We start from the raw sequence: 23368 nt of genomic DNA, 5'->3' as shown, positions 1-23368 counted from the left end.
TTCAGCTTATTCACCAAATCCTTGAATCACCCACCTGTCTAAATTATGATACATGTTTGATTAACCTATCGGTTATCTGTTTTTATACCAGTTCTCTTCACATGCTCCCTTAATTTGACTTTTGACCTTTGACCTCAGAATGTTCTTCAAATAGTCAAATTACATTAAATTGAAAGATTACTAGATATTTAGAATTTTAAGGGGGTAATACATTTTTTAGCAGTTTCATGAGCAAGATTTTCTGATATTACTGATCCTCTGAGAATGAATAATATTAGGTAGTTACCCAGTATTTAAAAATGATATTAGGACATATTTATGGAGACCTTCCTCTGTGCCAGGCAAGGGCAGTTTCATGAGTGTGTAATCTGTGCGATCACATGGGTCCCCTTTTTAGGAGGGCCCTGCATTTGGGCTAATTCTCTACTCTTACCATCTTGCCATTCTTAAGTTTTAAATAAGGAAGCTCCCATTTTCATTTTTCATTGGCCTTAAAAATTAAGTAGCCAATCATAATGATATTTAAGGTATTTGACTCAGGTAGTGGCAGTAGAAAGGGAAAGTAATTTAATAGATTCAGAATACATTTTGGAGGTAGTAAACATTGGCATGTACTGGTAATTAATGTGGGAATGTAGAAAAAGATGTTAAGAATGACTTGGGAATTTTTTTTTTAAAGATCTTATTTTCAAGTAATCTCTGCACCCAACATGGGCTGAAGCTCACACCTCCGAGATCAAGAATTGCATGCTCTACACACCCAGGTGCCCTGACTTGGGAATTTTTGAGTCAGTGGTTGCCTGAGGCTGGGAGTAGGAGCAAGAATTGATAGCAGACAGGATTAGGGCCTTTGGGGGTGATGGGAATATACTAAAACTGGATTGTGATGTTGGTTGCATAACTATAAATTACTGAAAATCATTGTCTAGATGATCTAGATGTCTAGATGAACGCTATGGTAAATATAAAGCTGTTAAAATATTAACAGATTGAGATGCCTGTGGTAATGTCAAGGAGTGCTGTTATTATTCCCATTTTACAGATAAACAAACTGAAAGAGAAGTGAAAAATAAGAGCTTCATGGTTATATAGTTACTAAGTGTAATATCCAGTATTGGAACTCAAGTCTTTTTGACACTAACTAAGGCTTCACTCTTGACAACTATAACATAATCACTTTCTATTTTAAAATTATTTTTGTTGTATCTCACTGATCAGAGGCTCTCTTGAAATTATAGGACAGAAAGGAAAGAGGAAAGAGACTGGAAAATTGTGTTGACCCTTTAACACTGGTGCTTTCATTTCCCCCTTAATATAGGTGGCACAGCAAGGCATCCTGTGTGTTTTTTTTTTTTTTTTCTTGCGTGAGTTGTATTACCACACCTTATTTGGCTCTTTAGCAAGTTATTCAAGTCATTAGGTTACCAAATAGTTTCATTAGACCCATTGGTAGCTTGAAAGAGTGACTGTATCTTCCAAAAATGCTTACTTCTAGGGAAAGTGGATGCATATAATTGACCATATATAATCCTTGGTGTATTTCATGATTAGTAGGCCATTGGCATGAAGATTGCTATATATATTTTTTAATGTTTATTTTTGAGACAGAGAGAGACAGAGCATGAATGGGGGAGGGTCAGAGGGAGAGGGAGACACAGAATCTGAAGCAGGCTCCAGGCTCTGAGCTGTCAGCACAGAGCCCAACACGGGGCTTGAACTCACGGAACATGAGATCATGACCTGAGCTGGAGTCGGACGCTTAACCGACTGAGCCACCCAGGTGCCCCGAAGATTGCTATATTAATAAGCATTAAATGTAGAGAGATTTGGTCAAAAGGTACAAACTTTCACTTAAAGATGAATATGTTCTAGGACTCTAGTATACAGAAAGGTGACTCTAGTTAACAGTACTGTAGTATATTCTTGAAATTTGCTGACAGAGGATATCTTAATCATTCTCACCACATATGTGGACACACACATGTACAATGGTAACAAACTGGGGTAATGGATATGTTAACTATATTGTGCTAATTATTTCACAACATAGTAAATTATCATGTTTACACCTTAAACTTATGCAATTATATTCATCAATTATACTTTAATAAAGCGGGGGGGGGGCGGAGGGGGAAGCATTTAAGTGCCTACTGTGCTAGGTGCCAGGGATATAAATGATCATCAAAACAGGCATAGTCTCTGACCTCCTACAGCTTCTTCTGTAGTGGAAGAAGCAGACATTATACTTAAACAAAACATAATTCTAAAATATTAAATTGTGCTAGACTCAACAAAGGAAATATAAGGTGCTCTTAGAGCACATAACAAAGAATCCTGGTTTTAACTGGGGTCTAATGGAAGACCTCTATCGTGAAATAACATTTAAAGTGAGTCCTGAAAGAGTCGTAGAAACTAGCGAAGCAAAGGGAGGGAAGGGTAAGCAGCTTTCCTAAGAGAGGAATAGTCTTTCTAAAAGCCTTGGGGCACAAAAAAGCTTGGCTGATGACTATATTATATAATGGAGTATTTAGAGAAGGAGAAGGCATGAGAATTTGGATACTGTGCAAAGGATTTGGAATTTTATTTCAAGAGTAGTGAGATGCTACTGAGGAGTTTTCAGCTGGATAATTGTATCATCTAATTAAAATTGTAAGAAGATCTTTTGGCCACTGTGGAGCATGGATCCAAGAGGATTCTGCTGGCTTCTGAAGAAATCTTAAGAATTAACTATGGGCCTTATTATAAATGGGAAAACCATTTCAACTTTTAAAAACCAGTTTTCAAAAGCCATGTTGTAATTAAGTGATTGTGAATGAGAAAAATGATTGGTAAATCAGTCTATCTCTGAAGAAACTGCAAATCAGTGTTTCTCAAACCCTAAGGCACATTCAAATCACACAGGTATTTTGTTAAATTATAATTTAGTCAAGCTAGAGAATTTCTGCGTTTCCGCATTTCTAACAAGCTCCTAGGTGATGCCTATGCCATTGGTTCTTGGCTTATACTTGAGTAGCAAGTGACTAGGCCATATTCTGTCTTCTAAATATATTCTATGGAATATATTCTGTCTTTGAATGCCTGTCAACCTTATTAGTGGTCTGGTCTGTTGTCAAACTATTTAAAACTAAGGGTTTTTTTTTTTTAATTTTTTTTAATGTTTATTTATTTTTGAGAAAGAGAGAGAGCATGAACAGGGGAGGGTCAGAGAGAGGGAGACACAGAATCCGAAACAGGCTCCAGGCTCTGAGCTGTCAGCACAGAGCCCGACGTGGGGCTCGAACTCACGGACCGTGAGACCATGACCTGAGCTGAAGTCGGATGCTTATTGGATGCTTACCCGACCAAGCCACCCAGGCGCCCCTAAAACTAAGGGTTTTAAGAGAGAAAGTTTTGAGGACATGGAGAATCAGGTCAAATATGGTTTTTATCTCTTCAGTAAATACCCTCTATACTGTATACTTCTTATCTACCTATCTAATATGTCTGCCTATCCCTTTCAGGGTTCAGTTACACTTCAGAAAGGTCTATATGCACTCAAAGTGATGTCCAAGACAAGTATACAGAAACAGTATGAGGCTCTAAAACTTGGCATCTCGTATTTAATGGGGTAATTTGGATCAGTAATTTGGGCTTACTCTATGCCAGACATTTTACCTGCCATATTCATTTAATAGGATGGGAACTCAGAAACACTTTTAGGGTAGTTTCTTGCCCAAGGATGTGTTAGCTCTGACTTATTTCATACCTGACTCTCTTATTCATTATCCTAATAAGTGCTATTTGGTTTGTTTCATGAGTTTTAATCCTAAATGTAGAAAACTCTTCAAGGCTCTTTATTTTTTGGGTTAAAGGCTGTGTATTTCTCTAAAGAGTTTATGGAGCGTTGCTGCTATATCTTAGTCATTTTATAAAGGTCCCAGGTGATAAACAGGCCTAGATTTTTTTCTTTTTGAGGGGGGAATGGGTATTATCCTTCTTTAGCAATGCAACTTCTCTTTGTGGCATATTAATACAAGATCTTGGGAAGTGGATTGACCATGTAAAAGGAAGCATTTGAAATTATGCTTTATGATTGACATTATGTTTGTTAGGAAAGATGGGGTAGGGAGTTGTCACATTGCTCCCTGGTTCTTAAGAAATGAGAACTAAACAACATCCAGTTTTAAAAAAAATCTAAATTTTGAATTACATAAAACTGTTAAACCAGATAGTGGTTCCTATTGATTTTCTTTACTGAGAAACAGAGAATTGTACAGTCTCATTTGGTAAGAGAGAACGCTGAAATTATTAACATTTCCACAGAAATGATAAATGCTCCTTTACATATAGAGTCCAACTGGATAGGCTCTACGCGGCCCTCTAACAAACCATATTTGTGTTTTTCCAGACGGTGTTGTGTCATTCTGGGTTTGTTTGACCCTCTCTTCTTGCGATTACAGACAGCGGTTTAAAAAAATGTGTAATAGGCCTTGGTTTGGTTTGAAAACCTACAAAACAGCCATCTTCATGGCTCTGCAGTTGGCTTTTCAGGCCAGGGTAGGTTGCCGATGTACAGATAACTGCCAAGGCGCTTTGGCCCTAAACTCAGGAAAGAAGCAAAAGGAAAGTGAAGTTCCTGGCGGTAGCGTTTGTCCCGCTCAGAGAGCCCGGCGCTAGCGCATTCTTCGTGCAGTTATTGGCTGGGACTCTGCGTGCCGCTGTCGGCCAATGAAGACGCTGGAGATCTGGCCCTGGCCCGTCCCCTCTCGGTGCCCCGGGATGAGGCAGAGACTGAACAGCCGGTGAGCAAATCAACGGCATCGAGAAAGCCATGTCCGACTCCGTGCCTAGCGCTCAAGCGCTAACCCGCTGAAAGTTTCTCAGCGAAAAAGCCGGAAAGATCTGGACTCCGCTAAGAGGAACTGCCTTTGAGTGAGATGGTCCCAGAGGCCTGGAGGAGCGGACTGGTAAGCATCGGGAGAGTAGTGGGAGTTTTGTTTCTGCTTGGTGCCTTGCACAAGGCTTCTGCCGTCGTTCGCTATGAGATTCTGGAGGAAAGAGAGAAAGGTTTTGTGGTGGGCAACGTGGTCACGGACCTTGGTTTGGATCTCAGCAGCCTGTCAGCACGCAGGCTACGGGTGTTGTCTGGAGCTAGCCGAAGATTCTTTGAGGTGAATCGGGAGACTGGAGAGATGTTTGTGAACGACCGCCTGGATCGGGAGGAGCTTTGTGGGACAGTGCCCTCCTGCACTGTAACTCTGGAGCTGGTGGTGGAGACCCCACTAGAGCTGTTAAGGGCGGAAGTGGTGATCCAGGATATCAATGACAACAATCCCACATTCCCTACCCGGGAAATGAAATTGGAGATTAGCGAGGCCGTGGCGCCAGGCACGCGCTTTCCGCTGGAGAGCGCGCATGATCCCGATGTAGGAAGCAACTCTTTACAAACCTATGAGCTGAGCCTAAATGAGTACTTTGCGCTTCGCGTTCAGACGCGAGAGGACGGCACCAAGTACGCGGAGTTGGTGCTGGAGCGCGCCCTTGATTGGGAGCGAGAGCCAAGTCTCCAGGTGGTGCTGACGGCTTTGGATGGAGGAACCCCGGCTCGCTCCGCTACCCTTCCCATTCGCATCACCGTGCTGGACGCGAATGACAATGCACCCGCCTTCAATCAGTCTTTGTACCGTGCGCGAGTCCTGGAGGATGCGCCGCCGGGTACTGTCGTGGTGCGAGTTCATGCAACTGATCTGGATGAAGGCCCCAATGGTGAAATCATTTACTCTTTTGGCAGCCACAACCGCGCCGGTGTGCGAGACCTATTCTCCTTAGACCTTGTAAGTGGGGTGCTGACAATCAGAGGTCGCCTCGACTTTGAAGACACAAAACTCCACGAGATTTACATACAGGCCAAAGACAAAGGTGCCAATCCCGAAGGAGCACATTGCAAAGTTTTGGTAGAGGTTGTGGACGTGAATGACAATGCCCCAGAGATTACAGTCACCTCTGTGTACAGCCCAGTTCCCGAGGATGCCCCTCTTGGAACTGTCATTGCTTTGCTCAGTGTGATTGATCTGGATGCTGGGGAGAATGGATTGGTGTCTTGCGAGGTGCCACCAGGTCTCCCCTTTAGCCTTACTTCTTCCCTCAAGAATTACTTTACTTTGAAAACCAGCGCAGCCCTGGATCGTGAGACTGTCCCAGAATACAACCTCAGCATCACTGCTCGAGATGCTGGAACTCCTTCCCTCTCAGCCCTTACAATCGTGCAGGTACGAGTGTCTGACATCAATGACAACCCTCCACAGTCTTCCCAGTTCTCCTATGATGTTTATGTTGAGGAAAATAACATCCCCGGGGTTCCAATACTAAATCTAAGTGTCTGGGACCCTGATGCCCCGCAGAATGCTCGCCTTTCCTTCTTTCTCTTGGAACAAGAAGCTGAAACTGGGCTAGTGGGCCACTATTTCACGATAAATCGTGACACTGGCATCGTGTCATCTGTAGTGCCCCTGGACTATGAAGATCGGCGAGAATTTGAAATAACAGTTCATGTCAGCGATGGGGGCACTCCAGTCCTGACCACCAACATTAGTGTGAACATATTTGTCACTGATCGCAATGACAATGCCCCCCAGGTCTTATACCCCCGGCCTGGCCGGAGCTCAATGGAGATGCTGCCCAGAGGTACCGCTGCTGGCTATGTGGTCACTCGGGTGGTAGGCTGGGACCCGGATGCTGGGCACAATGCCTGGCTCTCCTACAGCCTCTTGGGAGCTTCCAACCAGAGCCTTTTTGCTGTGGGGCTTCACACGGGTCAAGTCAGCACTTCCCGCCCAGTTCAGGACACAGATGTGCCCAGGCAGACTCTTATGGTCTTGATCAAAGACAATGGGGAGCCATCACTGTCCACCACGGCAACCCTGACTGTGTCAGTAACCGAGGAATCTCCTGAAGCCCGGGCTGAATTCCCCTCTGGCTCTGCCCCTCGGGAGCAGAATAAAAATCTCACCTTTTATCTACTCCTCTCTCTAATCCTGGTTTCTGTGGGGTTTGCAGTCACAGTATTGGGAGTGATCATATTCAAAGTTTACAAGTGGAAACAGTCGAGGGATCTGTACAGAGCACCTGTGAGCTCCCTGTACCGAACACCAGGGTCCTCTCTGCATGCAGACGCTGTGCGGGGAGGTCTGATGCCACCGCACCTTTACCATCAGGTGTACCTCACCACCGATTCACGCCGCAGCGACCCACTGTTGAAGAAACCTGGTGCTGCCAGCCCACTGGCCAGCCGCCAGAACACACTGCGGAGCTGTGATCCAGTGTTCTATAGGCAAGTGTTGGGTGCAGAGAGCTCCCCTCCAGGACAGGTAAGGGTTAGCATCCCAGAATGATATTAATGCTTTTTGATGCCTGGACCATGTTCAGAAAGGGATGGAGCTGTTGTTTTAGTGATGAAGATGTTTTCCTAATGATGCATCTACTTTTTCACCTTGCCCTGTGTAGATCAAACATCATGCGTTTGTGAAGGGGATGGCGTGGCTAGAGTGTGGTTTGTGGTCCCACATGGTGTAGAATTAACTAACTCCTGTGTGGCCCCAATTCACACCTTCAGCACTCACTTGGCGTCACAACTAACCAATCTTGCTAAGAGGCCATTAAATTATAACCCAAGATCTCAGCCCTCAGAGCTTAGTTTGGTGTCATTTGCAATGACAGCAAGCTGAGCTGCTAGATACCTCTAACAAGTGGCAGATGCTAGGAATACAACAACCACCTCATTTGTCTGTCTTTGTTTTGATTGCAACATCTGCATTAAAACTAATGGTCCGCTGATAATTTTCCTTTGCCTATGCATGCAGATCCTGTACCTCATTCTCAGGTGATTTTCAATTAAATAAAATTCAGGGTGCCTGGGTGGCTCATTCGGTTAAGCTCCAGCTTTGGCTCAGGTTATGATCTTGAGGTTTGTGGATTAAAGCCCCACATCAGGCTCTGTGCTGACAGCTCAGAGCCTGGAGCCTGCTTTGGATTCTGTGTCCCTCTCTCTTTGCCCCTCCCCCATTCACACTCTGTCTCTCTCTCAAAAATAAATAAACATTTAAAAAATAAATAAAATTCTAGGCATCCTTTAACTTTTATTTCAAGTACACTGCTGGAAATAACGTGTACATTACCTACAAAATATTTTTATGTTATAATGGTAATGCATGTGTAATATAAAAAACTTGGGAAATAGAGAAAAGTACTAAAAAAATTAAAGCTAACAATAATCCCCAAATCTAAAGACATAATCACCATTAATTATAAAAGTAAAAGTAATCATTTATTTTGAAAGTAAATCTAGACAGTCCAAAAGAACATATAGTACAAATTGAAAGTTCTTTTGTACCCTAGCATTATTCCCCATCCTTCCAGCATTATTTTTTTAAGTATATACACAGTATAAAATGTAGGTAAATTTGTATCTTGAGAAAGGTAAAGCTTTCATTTATTCAGGCTGGTGTGCAGGTAACTGTAAAGCCTGTGTCTTTAGTGAAACCTATACACACTTCCGGTTGTGGGAGAGTCACTTATTTTATTACTAATAAGTGTATTATTGTTATTAACCCTTGGATTTGGCAGTTAGACAAATAGGGCTTCACCACTTATCAGCTATGAGTTCTTGGCTAAGGTAATCTCAGAACCTGGTATAAGTGTTAAAAAAAATCTTATCTATTACTATTATTATTTTTATTCTTTACCCATCCAAAATCTTAAGCACACCTTGAAATAAAATCTGGAGACGGCCAGAAATGACAAAGTAGAGGCATAAATGGGAAGACTAAGAAAAGATGAAAGCCAGAGAGAAGCAGCTGTCAGACTGGAAGTCAGACTGGGAATCAACTGGTATTTTCCTTAGAACAGTGTTCTCAAACTTGGTTGCACACTAGAATTACCTGGGGACCCCTTAAAAATTCTGAAGCCCAGGCCACATCCCAGACCAATTAAAGCACAATCTCTTGGGACACAGGGCTCAGTATTTTTTGAAGGTCCCCAAGTGATTCTAATGTGCAGACAAGTTTGAAAACTTCTGCCCTAGAATGTACCAGTCTGTCAGTTAACATATTTATGAAGCAAAGTGTTATTCTGGCATTCAAAGAACCAGGCTTATTGGGCCAGGCTGAACTTAGAAAATCCTGTCATTTCTCAACCTTAAGATATTACATAAAATAGCTCTATAAACTCATTGAATTACTTTGTTGTACACCTGAAATTAACATTGTGTGTCAAGTATACTCAAATAAATAAAATACATATGTATTATGTAGAATAGCTCTAGAAGAGCAACATAGGGAAGACATAAGAGGATCCTTCAGTCATCTAAAGAGACAATCTTCCTAAACCACTAGCACATGGGGCACCTGGGTGGCTTAGTCAGTTAAGCATCTGACTTCCACTCAGGTCATGATCTTGCAGTTCGTGGGTTTGAGCCTCGTGTCGGACTCTGTTCTGACAGTTCAGAGCCAGGAGCCTGCTTTGGATTCTCTGTCTCCCTCTCTCTCTGCGCCACCCCCCCCCCCCCCCCCGGCCCCGCCACGGTCTGTGTCTCTCTCTCAAAAAGAAGCGTTAAAAAAAAAAAAAAAAGCTGGACAGTGGGTATGGAACCTCTCTGGGGAGTGACAAAAAGATTCTATAATTAGATTGTGGTGATGGTTGTATCCTTTTAGCATATTCACGTATACTAAAAGCATTAAATTGTGCATTTTATTTTTTAATGTTTATTATTTTTGGGAGAGAGGGAGGGAGGGGCAGGCAGAAAGAGAGGGAGATACAGAATCCAAGGCAGGCTCCAGGCTCCAGGCTCCAGGCTCCAGGCTCCAGGCTGTCAGCACAGAACCGTGAGATCATGATCTGGCCGAAGTCCAATGCTTAACCTACTGAGCCACCCAGGCACCCTGAATTATGCATTTTAAATGGATGAATTGTATAGTATGTGAACTGTATCTCATTAAAGCTGTTTTTAAACTGTAGAATGGGAGAATCACAAACCTGGCATAAAAAGATCAAGTCAGGGATATGGGATTAAGGCTTTATGATATTCCAGTGCTAGTAATTGACCGTGTGCCTCTTTTGGTGTGAACTTGCAAATATGGAGACCTATAAGAGGTCTAGTTCTTAAATATGAAAGGTATCAGGAAAGGGCTAGTTTATGATCATACAGATTAAAAACTAGTAGAAAAATCATTTAAGATGTTATAGAGGGGTGCCTGGTTGGCAAAATCAGTTAAGTATCAGACTCCTGGTTTAGGGTCAGGTCATGATCCCAGGGTTGTGGGATCAGAGCCCTGAGTTGGGCTCCGGACTGTCAGTGTTGAGCCTGTTTGGGGCACTCTCTTTTCCTCTCTCTCTGCCTCCCCCCTACTCCCTCTCTCTCTCAAAAAAAATAAATAAAAGAAATTTAAAACAAATGGCTTTAAAAAAAAGATATTATAGAAAGAGAGTCTTTTTTCTCAGACAAACCAGGTGTGGGAGTGGGGGGAGTTCTAGTACTGCATGTATTAGTTGTTTAGCTTCACGCACATCTCTTAACCTCTCTGAACCCCAGTTTCCTCACCTATAAAATACAGATGACATCTTTCAAAATTGTTGTGTAAGTTAAAAGCAGTGCATATAAAGCATGCTGAATATAAAATATTCTTGTGAAGTATAAGTATTCAGTAAGTATTTCTTGGACTAATAAATGATAATATCAGTAATTCACCACTTAGTGAGTATCCCTATATGCAGACACTGTAAAAGACGAAAAGACACATTTCCTGTCATTATGGCATATAGAGTAGTACCATGGGAAACACATGCAAAAAAAAAAATGACGGTGAAGATCTGCATAATACAAGAAGCAACCAGAGCAAAGGGAAAGAAACCCATAAGCCAGCCTGAGGAAATCAGGAAGATTTTATAGAGGTGGTGATTATTGAGCTGAGAAGTAAAAGTTAAGTAGTAGTTTATTTTTTTAAATTTTTTTAAAGGTAAATCTCTTTTTTTTTTTTTAAATACGAAATTTGTCAAATTGGTTTCCATACAACACCCGGTGCTCATCCCAACAGGTGCCCTCCTCAATGTCCATCACCCACCCTCCCCTCCCTCCCATCCCTCATCAACCCTCAGTTTGTTTTCAGTTTTTAAGAGACTCTTATGTTTTGGCTCCCTCCCTCTCTAACCTCTTTTTTTTTCCCCTTCCTCTCCCCCATGGTCTTCTGTTAAGTTTCTCAGTAAGTAGTAGTTTATTAAATAGTAAAGGGAAAAGGGAGGCAGGAAGGGCCTTTGCAGGAAATTTCATGCATATGGATAATGATACTTAATTATTGCTGAACCTTAAAGTATGTTTGTTTAACAGTCTTGGCAAGAGATAAAGTGAAGCAAGTAGGCAGGAGTTAGATCTTGAGTTACTTTTAGGCTTCATTCTGTATTCATGATAGTCACTGCAGAACTTTAAACCCCTATGTATGATGTCCTCAAGAGAGATTATCCTGGCACCCATAAGTAAAATAGATTGGGGATATTGCTACTGGAGACAAAGAGAACAGTTAGAAGCCTGTTAAAATATCTGAGGAGAAGATTGATAAATGCTTGAACCACCACAGTGGCAGTATAGGTGGAAGGTGTTGACTATAGTATAATCATCAGGACTTTTTAATTGACATGATTGAGGGAGTCAGGGAGAGAAATGAGTCAAGGATGGCTCTGCCTGTCCCTCCCCTGTTCTGATGGAGGTACTGGGTTGATGGTGGTATCATTCACTGTGATAGTGAATCCTGCCCAAAATACCTGGTAGGTCAGACTGATTTATACTTCCACCATTCCTATGAGAGGAGAGTTTGCTGTTTTTTGGTTAAAACACACACATATTCAGATCCCTCTCTTTGAGACCGGAATGTAGGTTGTTGGCCTCAAGAGGATAGTCAAAAGGATATTCTTGAGGCTTAAGGGTTTGGAAAAATCTGGAGAGGGATTAGAACCCTGGGTTTTGCTCCCGGTTTTCACACCCAGTGGGAACCTAGGTGAGGCTGCGGATGAGTTAAGAAATCTTATGTTGAGATCAGGCTGGACTTTTTCTCTTTGTGCTCTGGTGTGTTTGTCACTCAGATTATAGTTTGCAGGTAACTACAGTGTGAGATGATCTGTGTTTCTCAACTGTGTGTTTGTGTGTGTATGTTTAAGGTGGTAGCCTGGCTCCTGGGAGGGTCTAGATCAGGGTTGAAGAAGAGTGAGATAAAGTCTCCAGCTCCAGGAGGCCCCCAGGGGCCAAGTAAAAAGCTTGCTCTTTTGAAACTGTCTCTGTTGGTAATTAACAACAAATCAAGCATACCATGGTGTCAAATAAAGGGGATTTGTGGGCACAGTGCTATTAGTGGCTGATCTCAGTCATTCAAGGAAGCTATTAAATCTGTGAACGTTAGCATTCTGCCAAGCAATGAGATCTAGTCCTTAGCGCCTCCCATACACACTGATTCTTTACTGATTTGGAACATCTCCCTCTCCTGACTCCCTCCACCTTGCTTCATCTCCTTCTATACTGTCCTGGAAATCAATGAATGGTAATTCAGTGTATCACTAGCTAGTGCCTGAATAAGAGATTTTGTGTCTGCTACACCTCCTGTTCCAAAAGAAACGTGCACTGCATAAATTTAATTGGTTACATTAATGTGTAAGTCTTGTCTGCAAAGAGATGGATATGTTTCTGAATAATCTGCAGAAGGGCAGAGTTTTGAATATATGGCACTGCTTCTAATTTGCTGTTGCTCCAATACAATCAGACTGAGGCATAAACTACCCATTTCAAATATTGGTGGATGACAACGCTGGCTTGAACAAAGTGACCAGTCTCAAATGGCTACTCCTCTATGGGCTGCAGGTTGCTAGGGCTTTGGCTGTCTGTTTTCCCCGCCGAAAAGGGGCGGGGAAAGTTGGTGTGTTTGGGGGAAAAAAAAGAACATACATACATGTTGTTTGCCTCTCATTAGAGGTAATAAACCTATAGAAGGAAATGCTGTTGAGTGGGAGGAAGGCAAAAAGATAGGTTTTTTCTTTTGTTTTGTTTTTTGGTTTTTTTTTTTTTTTTTTTTTTTTTTTTTGTCCTCCAATGCTGCGACGCATTAACCCTGCTGCTATTGGGATGTTCTCTGCTCAGCCTATTGGCTGAACCTAGGAGCTGCTGTCTGCCAATCGGGTGGTGGAAGGCAGACAAATCTACCCCGCCACCAGCAAAAACGGCCTGTAACCCTTGCGGTGCCGGCCCAGCCGCACCAGAGCTGGCGCCACGAAGAGAGATAGGTGTCTCCAGCTGCTGTTGTCGTTTGGGGCGGGTCGGCTTCTTCTGCTTCCCAGGACCAGGTAGAGGACTAACGGGAAGCAGCAATGCTCCGCAAGGTGGGAAGCTGGGTAGAAATCTGCTGGGGGGCCACCCTTTTGTTCCTCATTTGCCACCTGGGTTACGTTTGTGGGCAGATCCGCTACCCGGTCCCAGAGGAGTCACAAGAAGGGACTTTTGTAGGGAATGTCGCCCAAGATTTCTTGCTGGATACAGAGACTCTGTCAGCTCGTAGGCTGCAGGTTGCTGGAGAGGTGAACCAAAGACACTTCCGTGTGGATTTGGACAGTGGAGCCCTGCTCATCAAGAATCCAATTGATCGAGAGGCACTGTGTGGACTCAGTGCCAGCTGCATCGTGCCCCTGGAGTTTGTAACTGAAGGGCCTTTGGAAATGTACCGAGCGGAGGTAGAGATTGTGGATGTGAATGATCACGCCCCCCGATTTCCTCGGCAGCAGCTAGACTTGGAAATTGGGGAGGCAGCTCCTCCAGGACAGCGTTTCCCCTTGGAAAAGGCTCAGGATGCAGATGTGGGGAGCAATTCTATCAGCAGCTATAGACTAAGCTCCAATGAACACTTTGCACTGGATGTCAAGAAGCGCAGCGACGGCAGCCTGGTCCCAGAGCTGCTCCTGGAGAAGCCTTTGGATCGAGAGAAGCAATCAGACTACCGCCTGGTGCTGACTGCTGTGGATGGAGGGAACCCCCCGAGATCTGGCACTGCAGAGCTCCGGGTATCAGTGCTGGACGTGAATGACAACGCCCCAGCCTTCCAGCAATCCAGCTACAGGATTAGTGTGTTGGAGAGTGCTCCTGCCGGCATGCTACTCATCCAGCTCAATGCCTCTGACCCAGACCTGGGTCCCAGTGGTAACGTCACCTTTTCTTTCAGTGGTCACACCCCTGATCGTGTGAGAAACCTCTTTAGCCTTCACCCTACTACTGGAAAGCTTACCCTTCAGGGGCCCCTAGACTTTGAGAGTGAGAATTACTATGAATTTGATATTCGGGCTCGTGATGGGGGTTCTCCAGCCATGGAGCAACATTGCAGCCTTCGGGTGGATCTCCTAGATGTAAATGACAATGCCCCCCACATCACAGTGACCTCAGAGCTTGGGACTCTTCCAGAAAGCGCAGAACCTGGCACTGTAGTGGCACTCATCAGTGTACAGGACCCTGACTCAGGGTCAAATGGAGACGTGAGCCTCCGTATTCCTGACCACTTGCCATTTGCCCTCAAGTCTGCCTTCAGGAACCAGTTCTCCTTGGTGACTTCTGGGCCCTTGGACCGAGAGGCCAAATCCAGCTATGACATCATGGTCACTGCTTCCGATGCTGGGAATCCTCCCCTGAGTACCCAGAGGAGTATTTTCCTCAATATTTCAGATGTGAATGATAACCCACCCTCTTTCTTCCAGAGGTCACATGAGGTGTTTGTTCCTGAGAACAATCGCCCAGGGGACCTGCTTTGTTCCCTTGCAGCCTCTGATCCAGACTCTGGCTTGAATGCACTCATCTCCTACTCTCTCCTGGAGCCCAGAAATCGAGATGTGTCAGCTTCTTCTTTCATCTCTCTGAACCCCCAAACAGGAGCTGTTCATGCTACTCGATCCTTTGACTATGAACAAACACAGACATTGCAATTTGAGGTGCAGGCCCGGGATCGGGGCAACCCACCTCTTAGTAGCACTGTGACAGTTCGTCTGTTTGTGCTGGACCTCAATGACAATGCCCCAGCTGTGCTGCGTCCTAGGGCCCGGCCTGGTTCTTTATGTCCGCAAGCTCTGCCTCCATCAGTTGGTGCTGGCCATCTAGTCACAAAGGTGACTGCTGTGGACTTGGATTCAGGTTACAATGCTTGGGTTTCCTATCAGCTCCTGGAGGCCCCAGACCCCAGCCTGTTTGCTGTCTCTCGCTATGCTGGGGAGGTTCGGACGGCAGTTCCCATCCCAGCTGATCTCCCACCACAGAAGCTGGTCATTGTAGTAAAGGATAGTGGTAGTCCACCACTCTCTACCTCTGTTACTCTGCTGGTGTCCTTGGAGGAAGATACTCATCCAGTTGTCCCTGATCTTCGAGAATCTTCAGCTCCAAGGGAAGGAGAATCCCGCCTGACCCTCTATTTGGCTGTATCACTAGTGGCAATTTGCTTTGTCTCCTTTGGCTCATTCGTTGCACTACTGTCTAAGTGTTTGCGTGGGGCTGCCTGTGGAGTGACCTGCTTTCCTGCTGGCACCTGTGCCTGTCTCACCCGATCTCGAAGGAGGGAGGGGCTTCCTCCTTCCAATGGGATCCTGCGAATCCAGCTAGGGTCAGATGATCCTATCAAGTTTGTTGATGTGGGCAGCCACTCTCATGGCTGTACACCCTTGGCTTCTGCACCCACTCGGAGCGATAGCTTCATGATGGTGAAGTCACCCAGTGCACCTATGGCAGGGGAGCCTGTTCGCCCAAGCTGCCCACCCTCTGATCTTCTGTATGGGCTAGAGGTGAGACCTTTGCAGGCTCAGCCAGTGCTTGAGAGTTATTCTGATCCAAGCACATGGCTGGGTCATGTCCCTGGGACTGTTGGTCTCTCTGCAAGAGCCCATAGTGAGTGGTAATTATGTGGTAGATGGTGTGCTTTAGAAGTATTTTGTGAATAACCAGGAAGTTGTCACAGATTAGTACTTGAGGTGGATTATGTACCTGAAGGTAAGAAATGAAGGTAATGATCAAGAGCCAGGGTATTGTGGAAGCGTGGTGCCAGAATGTGGGAGCATAGAAGGCTATCCTGTACAGGGGTAGGATGTATCAGGCAGTCACCTAAACCCAAGAGGTTGCTTTCTCTTCCTGAATGAGGGGGGCAGGTTCTGGACTACCTTAACTCTAGGTTACCATTTCCCAATGAATCTAGGGTGACTGCTGTATTTGCCCCACAATATTAAGTACCTCCTAACCCACTATAGAGAGAACTCGCTGCTTGAAACAGCAGAGAGCACAAAGAGGGGAGAGCTGAAGGGGAAGTAGGGAGGCATCAGGATGCAAGCAGAGATCTTTTAGTCCAAGTCTTCAGGAATCCCATTCAGGTTCCCACTGAGATTTGAGCTAGATGCAAAAGAATTGGGGGCAGGGGAGCATTACTTCTTTGGGGGGGAAAGCAACATGTGAGTAAAATCACTTCATGTCAGAAAACTGGTTTACAGCTGAGGAACTCAGAGGCAGCCACTCTGGAAGTCTTTAAGTAGACTTTTGAATTGGTGCAACCATAAATTCTAGAGACCACGCCTGGTTTCTACTCACTCTCCTGGGTGACCTGGATCAGTTCCAGGAATGTTCCCCCTACTAAAAGCTGTTATGCTCATTCCATAGCTCAAGTCGGGGATCTCACAAAAGCTGAATCCTGTAACCATCAGCTGACATTGAGATTCCTCAAAGCATTGATGGAGAGTCAGAGCAAGGCTTTACAGGATCCTAACAAATGGTTTCTCTCACCTCAGCCATGTTTGGCAGAATGGCGTGGGGGGGGGGGGGTTCACATGGGCTTTGCCTCCCCTGGAAGGACAAAATTTTGTTGGTTTAACAAAGTAGTGGAAACTTCTAAAGTCCTGAGGGAAGTTGCTGGGACAGAACACTGAGAAGTTTTGTACCACTTTGTCTTCCCTGTTGAGAACCATCTGAGCTGTCAAACTTTGCTGCCAAGGGGGCTGAATCAACCTGCAGCATGAAATGAGTGGGGAGGTAGGAGGCTTCATTGACACAGATTTGCCTGTTCCTGAGGTTTCCAGGACTGAGGGGACTTCATAATTGGTTGAGAGCAGACAGACTTTTTGGCCAATCAGACTCAGAGCAGAGGTGGGGGATCTGCTCTTCCTGCCCACCTCTCCTCCTCCTGTTCCCCAGCTCCACTCAGATTCAGTTCCCCTCCCCCCCACCCACCCCCGCCATTTGGTGACTAAGAAGAACTGCTGCAGGCAGACATACCTCGGAGCAGTTTTTAAGAGGCTGGAAGGAGACATAAGAGATTTCAGCTGCTACATTCCAAGACCTGGGTCTGCCTTGGAGACAGGACAGCACAGAGTCAGTGTCCAGGAAGGGACCTCTGGGTCATGGGGCCCAAGACACCCCCACAGCTCGCTGGGAAATGGCAAGTGCTGTGCATGTTGTCGTTGTGCTGCTGGGGCTGGGTGTCCGGGCAGCTTCGTTACTCAGTGGTGGAGGAGTCTGAGCCGGGGACGCTGGTGGGGAATGTTGCTCAGGATCTAGGCTTAAAGGTGACAGATCTGTTGAGCCGCCGACTGCGGTTGGGGTCTGAGGAGAATGGACACTTTTTTTCCCTGAGCTTGATGAGTGGTGCTCTGGCAGTGAATCAAAAGATTGACCGAGAGAGCCTATGTGGAGCCAGTGCAAGCTGCCTGCTGCCAATACAGGTGGTGACTGAACACCCCCTGGAACTAATCCGCGTAGAGGTAGAGATCCTGGATCTCAATGACAACTCTCCTGGCTTTGCCACCTCTGAGCGAGAGATACGCATCTCAGAATCAGCTGCGCTTGGGGCCCGATTCCCACTGGATAGTGCCCAGGATCCGGACGTGGGCACCAATACTGTGAGCTTCTACACTCTAAGCCCGAGCAGCCATTTCTTTCTGAATGTGAAGACCCTAAAAGATGGGAAGCTATTCCCAGAGCTGGTGCTGGAGCAACAGCTGGACCGTGAAGCCCAGGCAAGACATCAGCTGGTGCTCACTGCTGTGGATGGGGGTATCCCAGCCCGCTCAGGGACGACCCTTATCTCTGTCATTGTACTGGACATTAATGATAATGCTCCAACTTTCCATTCCTCAGTTCTACGTGTGGGGCTCCCAGAAAATGCACCCATGGGTACACTGCTGCTCCGCCTCAACGCCACTGATCCGGACGAGGGCACCAATGGCCAACTAGACTATTCTTTTGGAGACCATACATCAGAAGTGGTGCGTAACATCTTTGGCCTAGACCCTAGCAGTGGAGCAATCCACGTGTTGGGTCCCATAGACTTTGAGGAGTCAAGTTTCTATGAAATTCACGCAAGAGCCCGTGACCAGGGACAGCCAGCTATGGAAGGCCACTGCATGATTCAAGTGGATGTAGAAGATGCCAATGACAACGCCCCAGAGGTACTGCTAGCCTCTCTGGTCAACCCTATCCTGGAGAGCACACCAGTGGGCACAGTAGTGGGCTTGTTTAATGTGCGGGACCGAGACTCGGGGAGAAATGGTGAAGTGAGCCTTGATATCTCCCTGGACCTGCCATTTCAGATTAAGCCTTCTGAGAACCACTACTCACTGCTAACCAGCCAGCCTTTGGACCGGGAGACCACATCCCACTATGTCATTGAGCTACTTGCTAGTGATGCAGGCTCACCTCCCCTGCATGCACATCTCACCATCCGGCTCAACATTTCAGATGTTAATGATAATGCACCCTACTTTTCTCAACAGCTCTATACTGCTTACATCCCTGAAAACCGGCCTCCAGGTTCCCTTCTTTGCACTGTGGCTGCCTCAGACCCAGACACTGGGGATAATGCCCATCTCACCTACTCCATTGTAGGGAATCAGATTCAGGGAGCCCCAGCTTCCTCCTTTGTATATGTCAACCCTGAGGATGGGCGGGTCTTTGCCCAGCGCACCTTTGACTACGAATTGTTGCAAATGATGCACATCGTGGTGGGTGTGCGAGACTCTGGCTCTCCCCCATTGCACTCGAACACATCTCTGCATGTGTTTGTCCTGGATCAGAATGATAATGCACCAGCGGTGCTGCACCCAAGACCCGGCTGGGAACTCTCAGTCCCCCAACGTCTTCCTCGCTCTGCTCCTCCTGGCTCCTTGGTCACCAAAGTGACAGCTGTGGATGCTGATGCTGGCCACAATGCATGGCTCTCCTATTCACTGTTGCCACAGTCTACAGCTCCAGGACTGTTCCTGGTGTCTGCACATACTGGGGAGGTGCGCACAGCCCGGGCCTTACGGGAGGATGACTCTAACACCCAGCAGGTTGTGGTCCTGGTGAGGGACAATGGTGACCCTTCTCTCTCCTCTACAGCCACAGTGTTGCTGGTTCTGGAGGATGAGGACCCTGAGGAAATGCCCAAATCCAACGATTTCCTCACACTCCCTCCTGAGCGTTCAGACCTTACCCTTTACCTCATTGTGGCTCTTGCAGCCATCAGTCTCTTATCCTTAGTCACCTTCACCTTTCTGTCAGCTAAATGCCTTCGGGGGCACACAGATGAGGATGGGGGTGGGGGCCAGTGCTGCAGGCACCAGGACTCGCCCTCTCGGGACTTCTATAAGCAGTCCAGTCCCAACCTGCAGGTGAGCTCAGACGGCACACTCAAGTACATGGAGGTGACACTGCGGCCCACAGACTCACAGAGCCACTGCTACAGGACGTGCTTTTCACCAGCCTCGGATGGCAGTGACTTCACTTTTCTAAGGCCCCTCAGTGTCCAGCAGCCCTCAGCGCTGGTGCTGGAGCCTGATGCCTTCCGGTCCCGCTCTAATACACTGCGGGAGAGGAGCCAGGTGAGGGGCTCAACACTGACCAGGACACCCTTTGTGGGCTGCAATGGAGAAGCAGCCCATCCACAAAAGGGACTTTGAATTTATGTCCATTCCTCTCGGGAGGGGGTGGGGGTGTGGGAGTGGAGGATGGAGCTCAGTGTTGCCTGCACTCCACCTGATTGTTGGGACCATTTGGACTGATTGTGTGGAATGCCAATGTGGGGATAGGACTCTGAGTACCAGGAGGTGGTGGTGATTATAGGTGAGGGGAAGTAAGACCAGTCCCTGCTGCCCTCACTCAGAAAAGGCTGGGGCCCAGCAGTCTTTATGGCTAGGGTTGGGGAGCAGAGGGTGGTCCTTGGTGGAGGCAGTCATGGATCTATGCCTGCATCCAGCCTCCTTGACTCCCAAGCCAGCCAGCTTGCTGTGCCAGTCTTTAAGTTTCCTCTTCCAGTCCCTTATCTGTGACTTCACTGTTAATGTAAACCTTCCTTATTCCTCTGTCAAACAAATGCACCTGTAGACAGGATCATTGTACATCCAGGCTTCATGCGTGTCCTCCTTGCAGAACACACCCACTGGCCGCACGCAGCAACAGACTCGTCTCATCTCATCTGCATGCTCACAGACACACACACACACACACGCACACACCACCTTTTACTGCCAGCGCTTGCTGCCAAGTTCACATGCACTGGCTGTTCCTGGGCTCCTCATAGCTTCCCAACCACCTGGCTGCTGGCCTCAGTGGTGCTCACTGCTGACTGATCACACCCTGGTGAGGATCCCATGGCACAGTTTCCCAGGGCCTGCAAGGACCCAGGAACTTTTTCCTGCTTCTACCTGGGACTAGATCAGGTCACCTCTGGGCAAGAGTTTTTAACTCTGGTGTGGGCCACCCCATAGTATTGGGGCTCCAAGCAGAGGGCAGCGGTGTGCCTCCAGCCCAGAAACCTCTGGGTCTGGCTGAGCTACCCTGTGGGCCAAGGGTAGGATAGGCAGCCTGGGACCTCAGTGACAGTCACTGCCTGTCCTATCACAGGAAGTGGGGACATGAAGCACCTGGACCCTGGACACTCAGAGATAGACTTTTGGCTCCGTCGTGACCTTGATGTGGTTCCTGTGATCTAGGGTCAGGGCTTTGGGGGTGACCAAAGTATGTGAGACTCTGTCAATCTTTCCTTCAGCTGAGGGAAAGCCACAGCCTCTGCCAGATGCTGGGGTGCCCTCATCAGTGGGGGGAAACTATGATAGTAAAAAGGCACAAGTTTCCACAAACTCAGGAGCTTTTATTCAAAATATACTCATGCCCCATCCTGCACTTGATGAATCAGAATTAGAGTTTGAAACAATACCCCCATGTGATAGCTGATTGAAAGAGCCTTCCTGCACTACCTCCTTGGAGTACCATGTTCTTCACTTGTTCTTCCCAAGAATTTTGTTGGGTAGATACTAGCTTCCCCACCTTGTAACTGAATTTCACAGAGGTCAAGTGACATGCAGGTTCACTGGGTAAGTGGTAGAGAAAGATCTAACTTGGGTCTAATTCCAGAATTTGTGTTTTCACAAAGCTGGAAGATGGGAGGGCAGTTTGCATCTGCTTGGATGGGGCATAGATGGGATTCTTTCCCTTTTAGGGCTTTATATGTTAGAGAAAAGTCTTCTGGGGCTCCTTGTTCCTGAGTAGCCCTCACTGAACACACTTTGGACCCGCCATCTTTGTGTAAGTTGTGAGTTTTGCCCAGCGACTCTCCTCCAGTCTGTCATGGTTCTTGCATGATTCATGGTTCTTGCATGGATCATACATAGATTGTCCTGTGTCTAAGAATACAGTGGCTGATGAGTAGGCATCCCATTGCCTTTCCCCAGGCTGGTGATCTGGACTGGTGCTGGTGACTTGTGTTGTACCTGGGATGCTAACTTTCTGGGTTCTGCTCATATCACTGACACCTGTGGGCCTTAGAGTGAGATACTTGACAGACTTGGGTCTGTCTTCTCCCCCGTGTAATCAGAGATGCTCACACTTCTCCTCTGCTTCTGGAAGTGAGAGTGAGAGTCTCTTATCAGCACAGCCCAGAAGGGGTAAGGAGATGGCTCTAGGAGTGCTCCATGTGTGATGGGATAATACACCCTCTCGAAAGGGTGGAAGGGACTCAGGAGTGAAGTGGCCGGCCAAAGTCCCACACCTTCACCCAGGTGGGACATGGCTACAGATCAGCCCCTTAGGAGCCCTGGAGACTTAGCTGGCTCTCCTTAGAGGCTTTGGAGGCTGTGGGAGCTAGGTCTCTGCTGGGCTCCATCCCAGCAGTTTTCTCTGTCCCAGACAGAGCAGCCTTGTTCTCTCCTCCTTAGTCACAGCCATTGTCTGGCAGAGTTCTGGGGGTGAGGGGTGTCTTGGGGCTTGGATGCCCTGCAAAGGATCAGTCTGGCATGACTCCCAAGTTAATAATGTGTTTAGCTGTGGGAAGGGATTCTTGAGAGCCAAAGGCCTGGAGGAGGTGTCCCTCTGAATATATTACAGCACAACCTGGCGCAAAAAGGGTTACCCGGAGCAGCAGCCATCTTGCTGCAAGGATGCTTTTGTTCCCAGCTGAGGAGCTAAATAAATTCTTTCTAGAGGCTGGTGAAATTCTCATCTAAAATCTCCTCTGCCACCTTTGAGGGCCTTTTCTGCACCCCTCCCTCTGGTTCCACAGGAGACACTTTCAGCCCTTGAATCTCAGCTCCGAATTTCTGAGTCTGTGGGCAGGGAGGAATGGGCTATTTCTTCAGCAGAGGAATCTGGGTTTGCTCACTATGTACAGATGGGTGTTATTTTCTCTCTGCCTCAGACCTCTGAGACCTGGGGTTCGGTTTGTCTTTGGAGATTAGTCTTTCCCTCCCTCCTCTTTCTCTGTGTCCATTCCCCTCTTTCCTTCCTTGCCCATCCCCAGACTGTGGTGACATTCTTTTTGTGAGTACTCAGCCCCTTTCCCTCTGTTTTCTCCACAGCAAGCCCCGCCCAACACGGACTGGCGATTCTCTCAGGCCCAGAGACCTGGCACCAGCGGGTAGGTGACTGCTTCTCCAGCCCACCCTCTTCTCTGCGGCATTTTCTCAGTGATGACGTGGGAGGAGGTGGGGGAGGGCTCAGCATTTGCTACAAATGGCTTCTTCCCTCAGTTCCGGATTTCAGGGAGGCTTTGGTGTATTGGGGGCTGGTACACAGAGCCCAGAAGGAAAAGGCTTCTACTCTGACTATTTTGAAAGCTCATTTCACACCTCAGCCCCTCCCTTCTCACCAGGTGAATCTTTTCCTATCTCCTGGTCCTGAGGTGGTCTCTGGGTGGAACCCATCTAATTCCTAAGTCCCCCTGTTCCAGATTGGGCTGGGGTTCAGGCAGAGAACCAGGGGACAGGAGATGGGGGAGGCACAGTTGGCAGTCAGAACCTCCTTCAGAGTCCACGGGGAAGAGCCCAGGAGAGGTGGGGGAGGTGGGTCAGCTGTTGGAAGTGGAGACTGCACTGCTGG

At 46.8% G+C, this 23368-nt stretch overlaps 1 protein-coding gene across 24 annotated transcripts in view; it reads left to right on the top strand.

Moving 5' to 3' along the window:
- The window catches only part of LOC132675880 (protocadherin gamma-C4), a 176218-nt gene that overhangs the window by 137306 nt on the left and 15544 nt on the right, over positions 1 to 23368 (top strand). For 17 of the 24 annotated variants that reach the window (XM_078450230.2, XM_078450217.2, XM_078450220.2 and 14 more), the window contains one exon: positions 22849 to 22907. In XM_078450230.2, the coding sequence (XP_078306356.1) occupies positions 22849 to 22907 (59 nt within the window). Of the gene's footprint in view, positions 1 to 4723; positions 7347 to 13169; positions 15820 to 17249; positions 19879 to 22416; positions 22477 to 22597; positions 22643 to 22848; positions 22908 to 23368 lie in introns of those variants that run through there. The other 7 variants (XM_078450179.2, XM_078450238.2, XM_078450173.2 and 4 more) reach the window with 7 other exon arrangements.

The sequence above is a fragment of the Panthera onca genome, chromosome A1 (genome assembly GCF_046562875.1).
Source record: "Panthera onca isolate mPanOnc1 chromosome A1, mPanOnc1 haplotype 2, whole genome shotgun sequence".
Classification (NCBI taxonomy): Eukaryota; Metazoa; Chordata; class Mammalia; order Carnivora; family Felidae; genus Panthera; species Panthera onca.
Note: the sequence above shows the minus strand (reverse complement) of the source record. Positions and strands in the feature narration are given on the sequence as shown.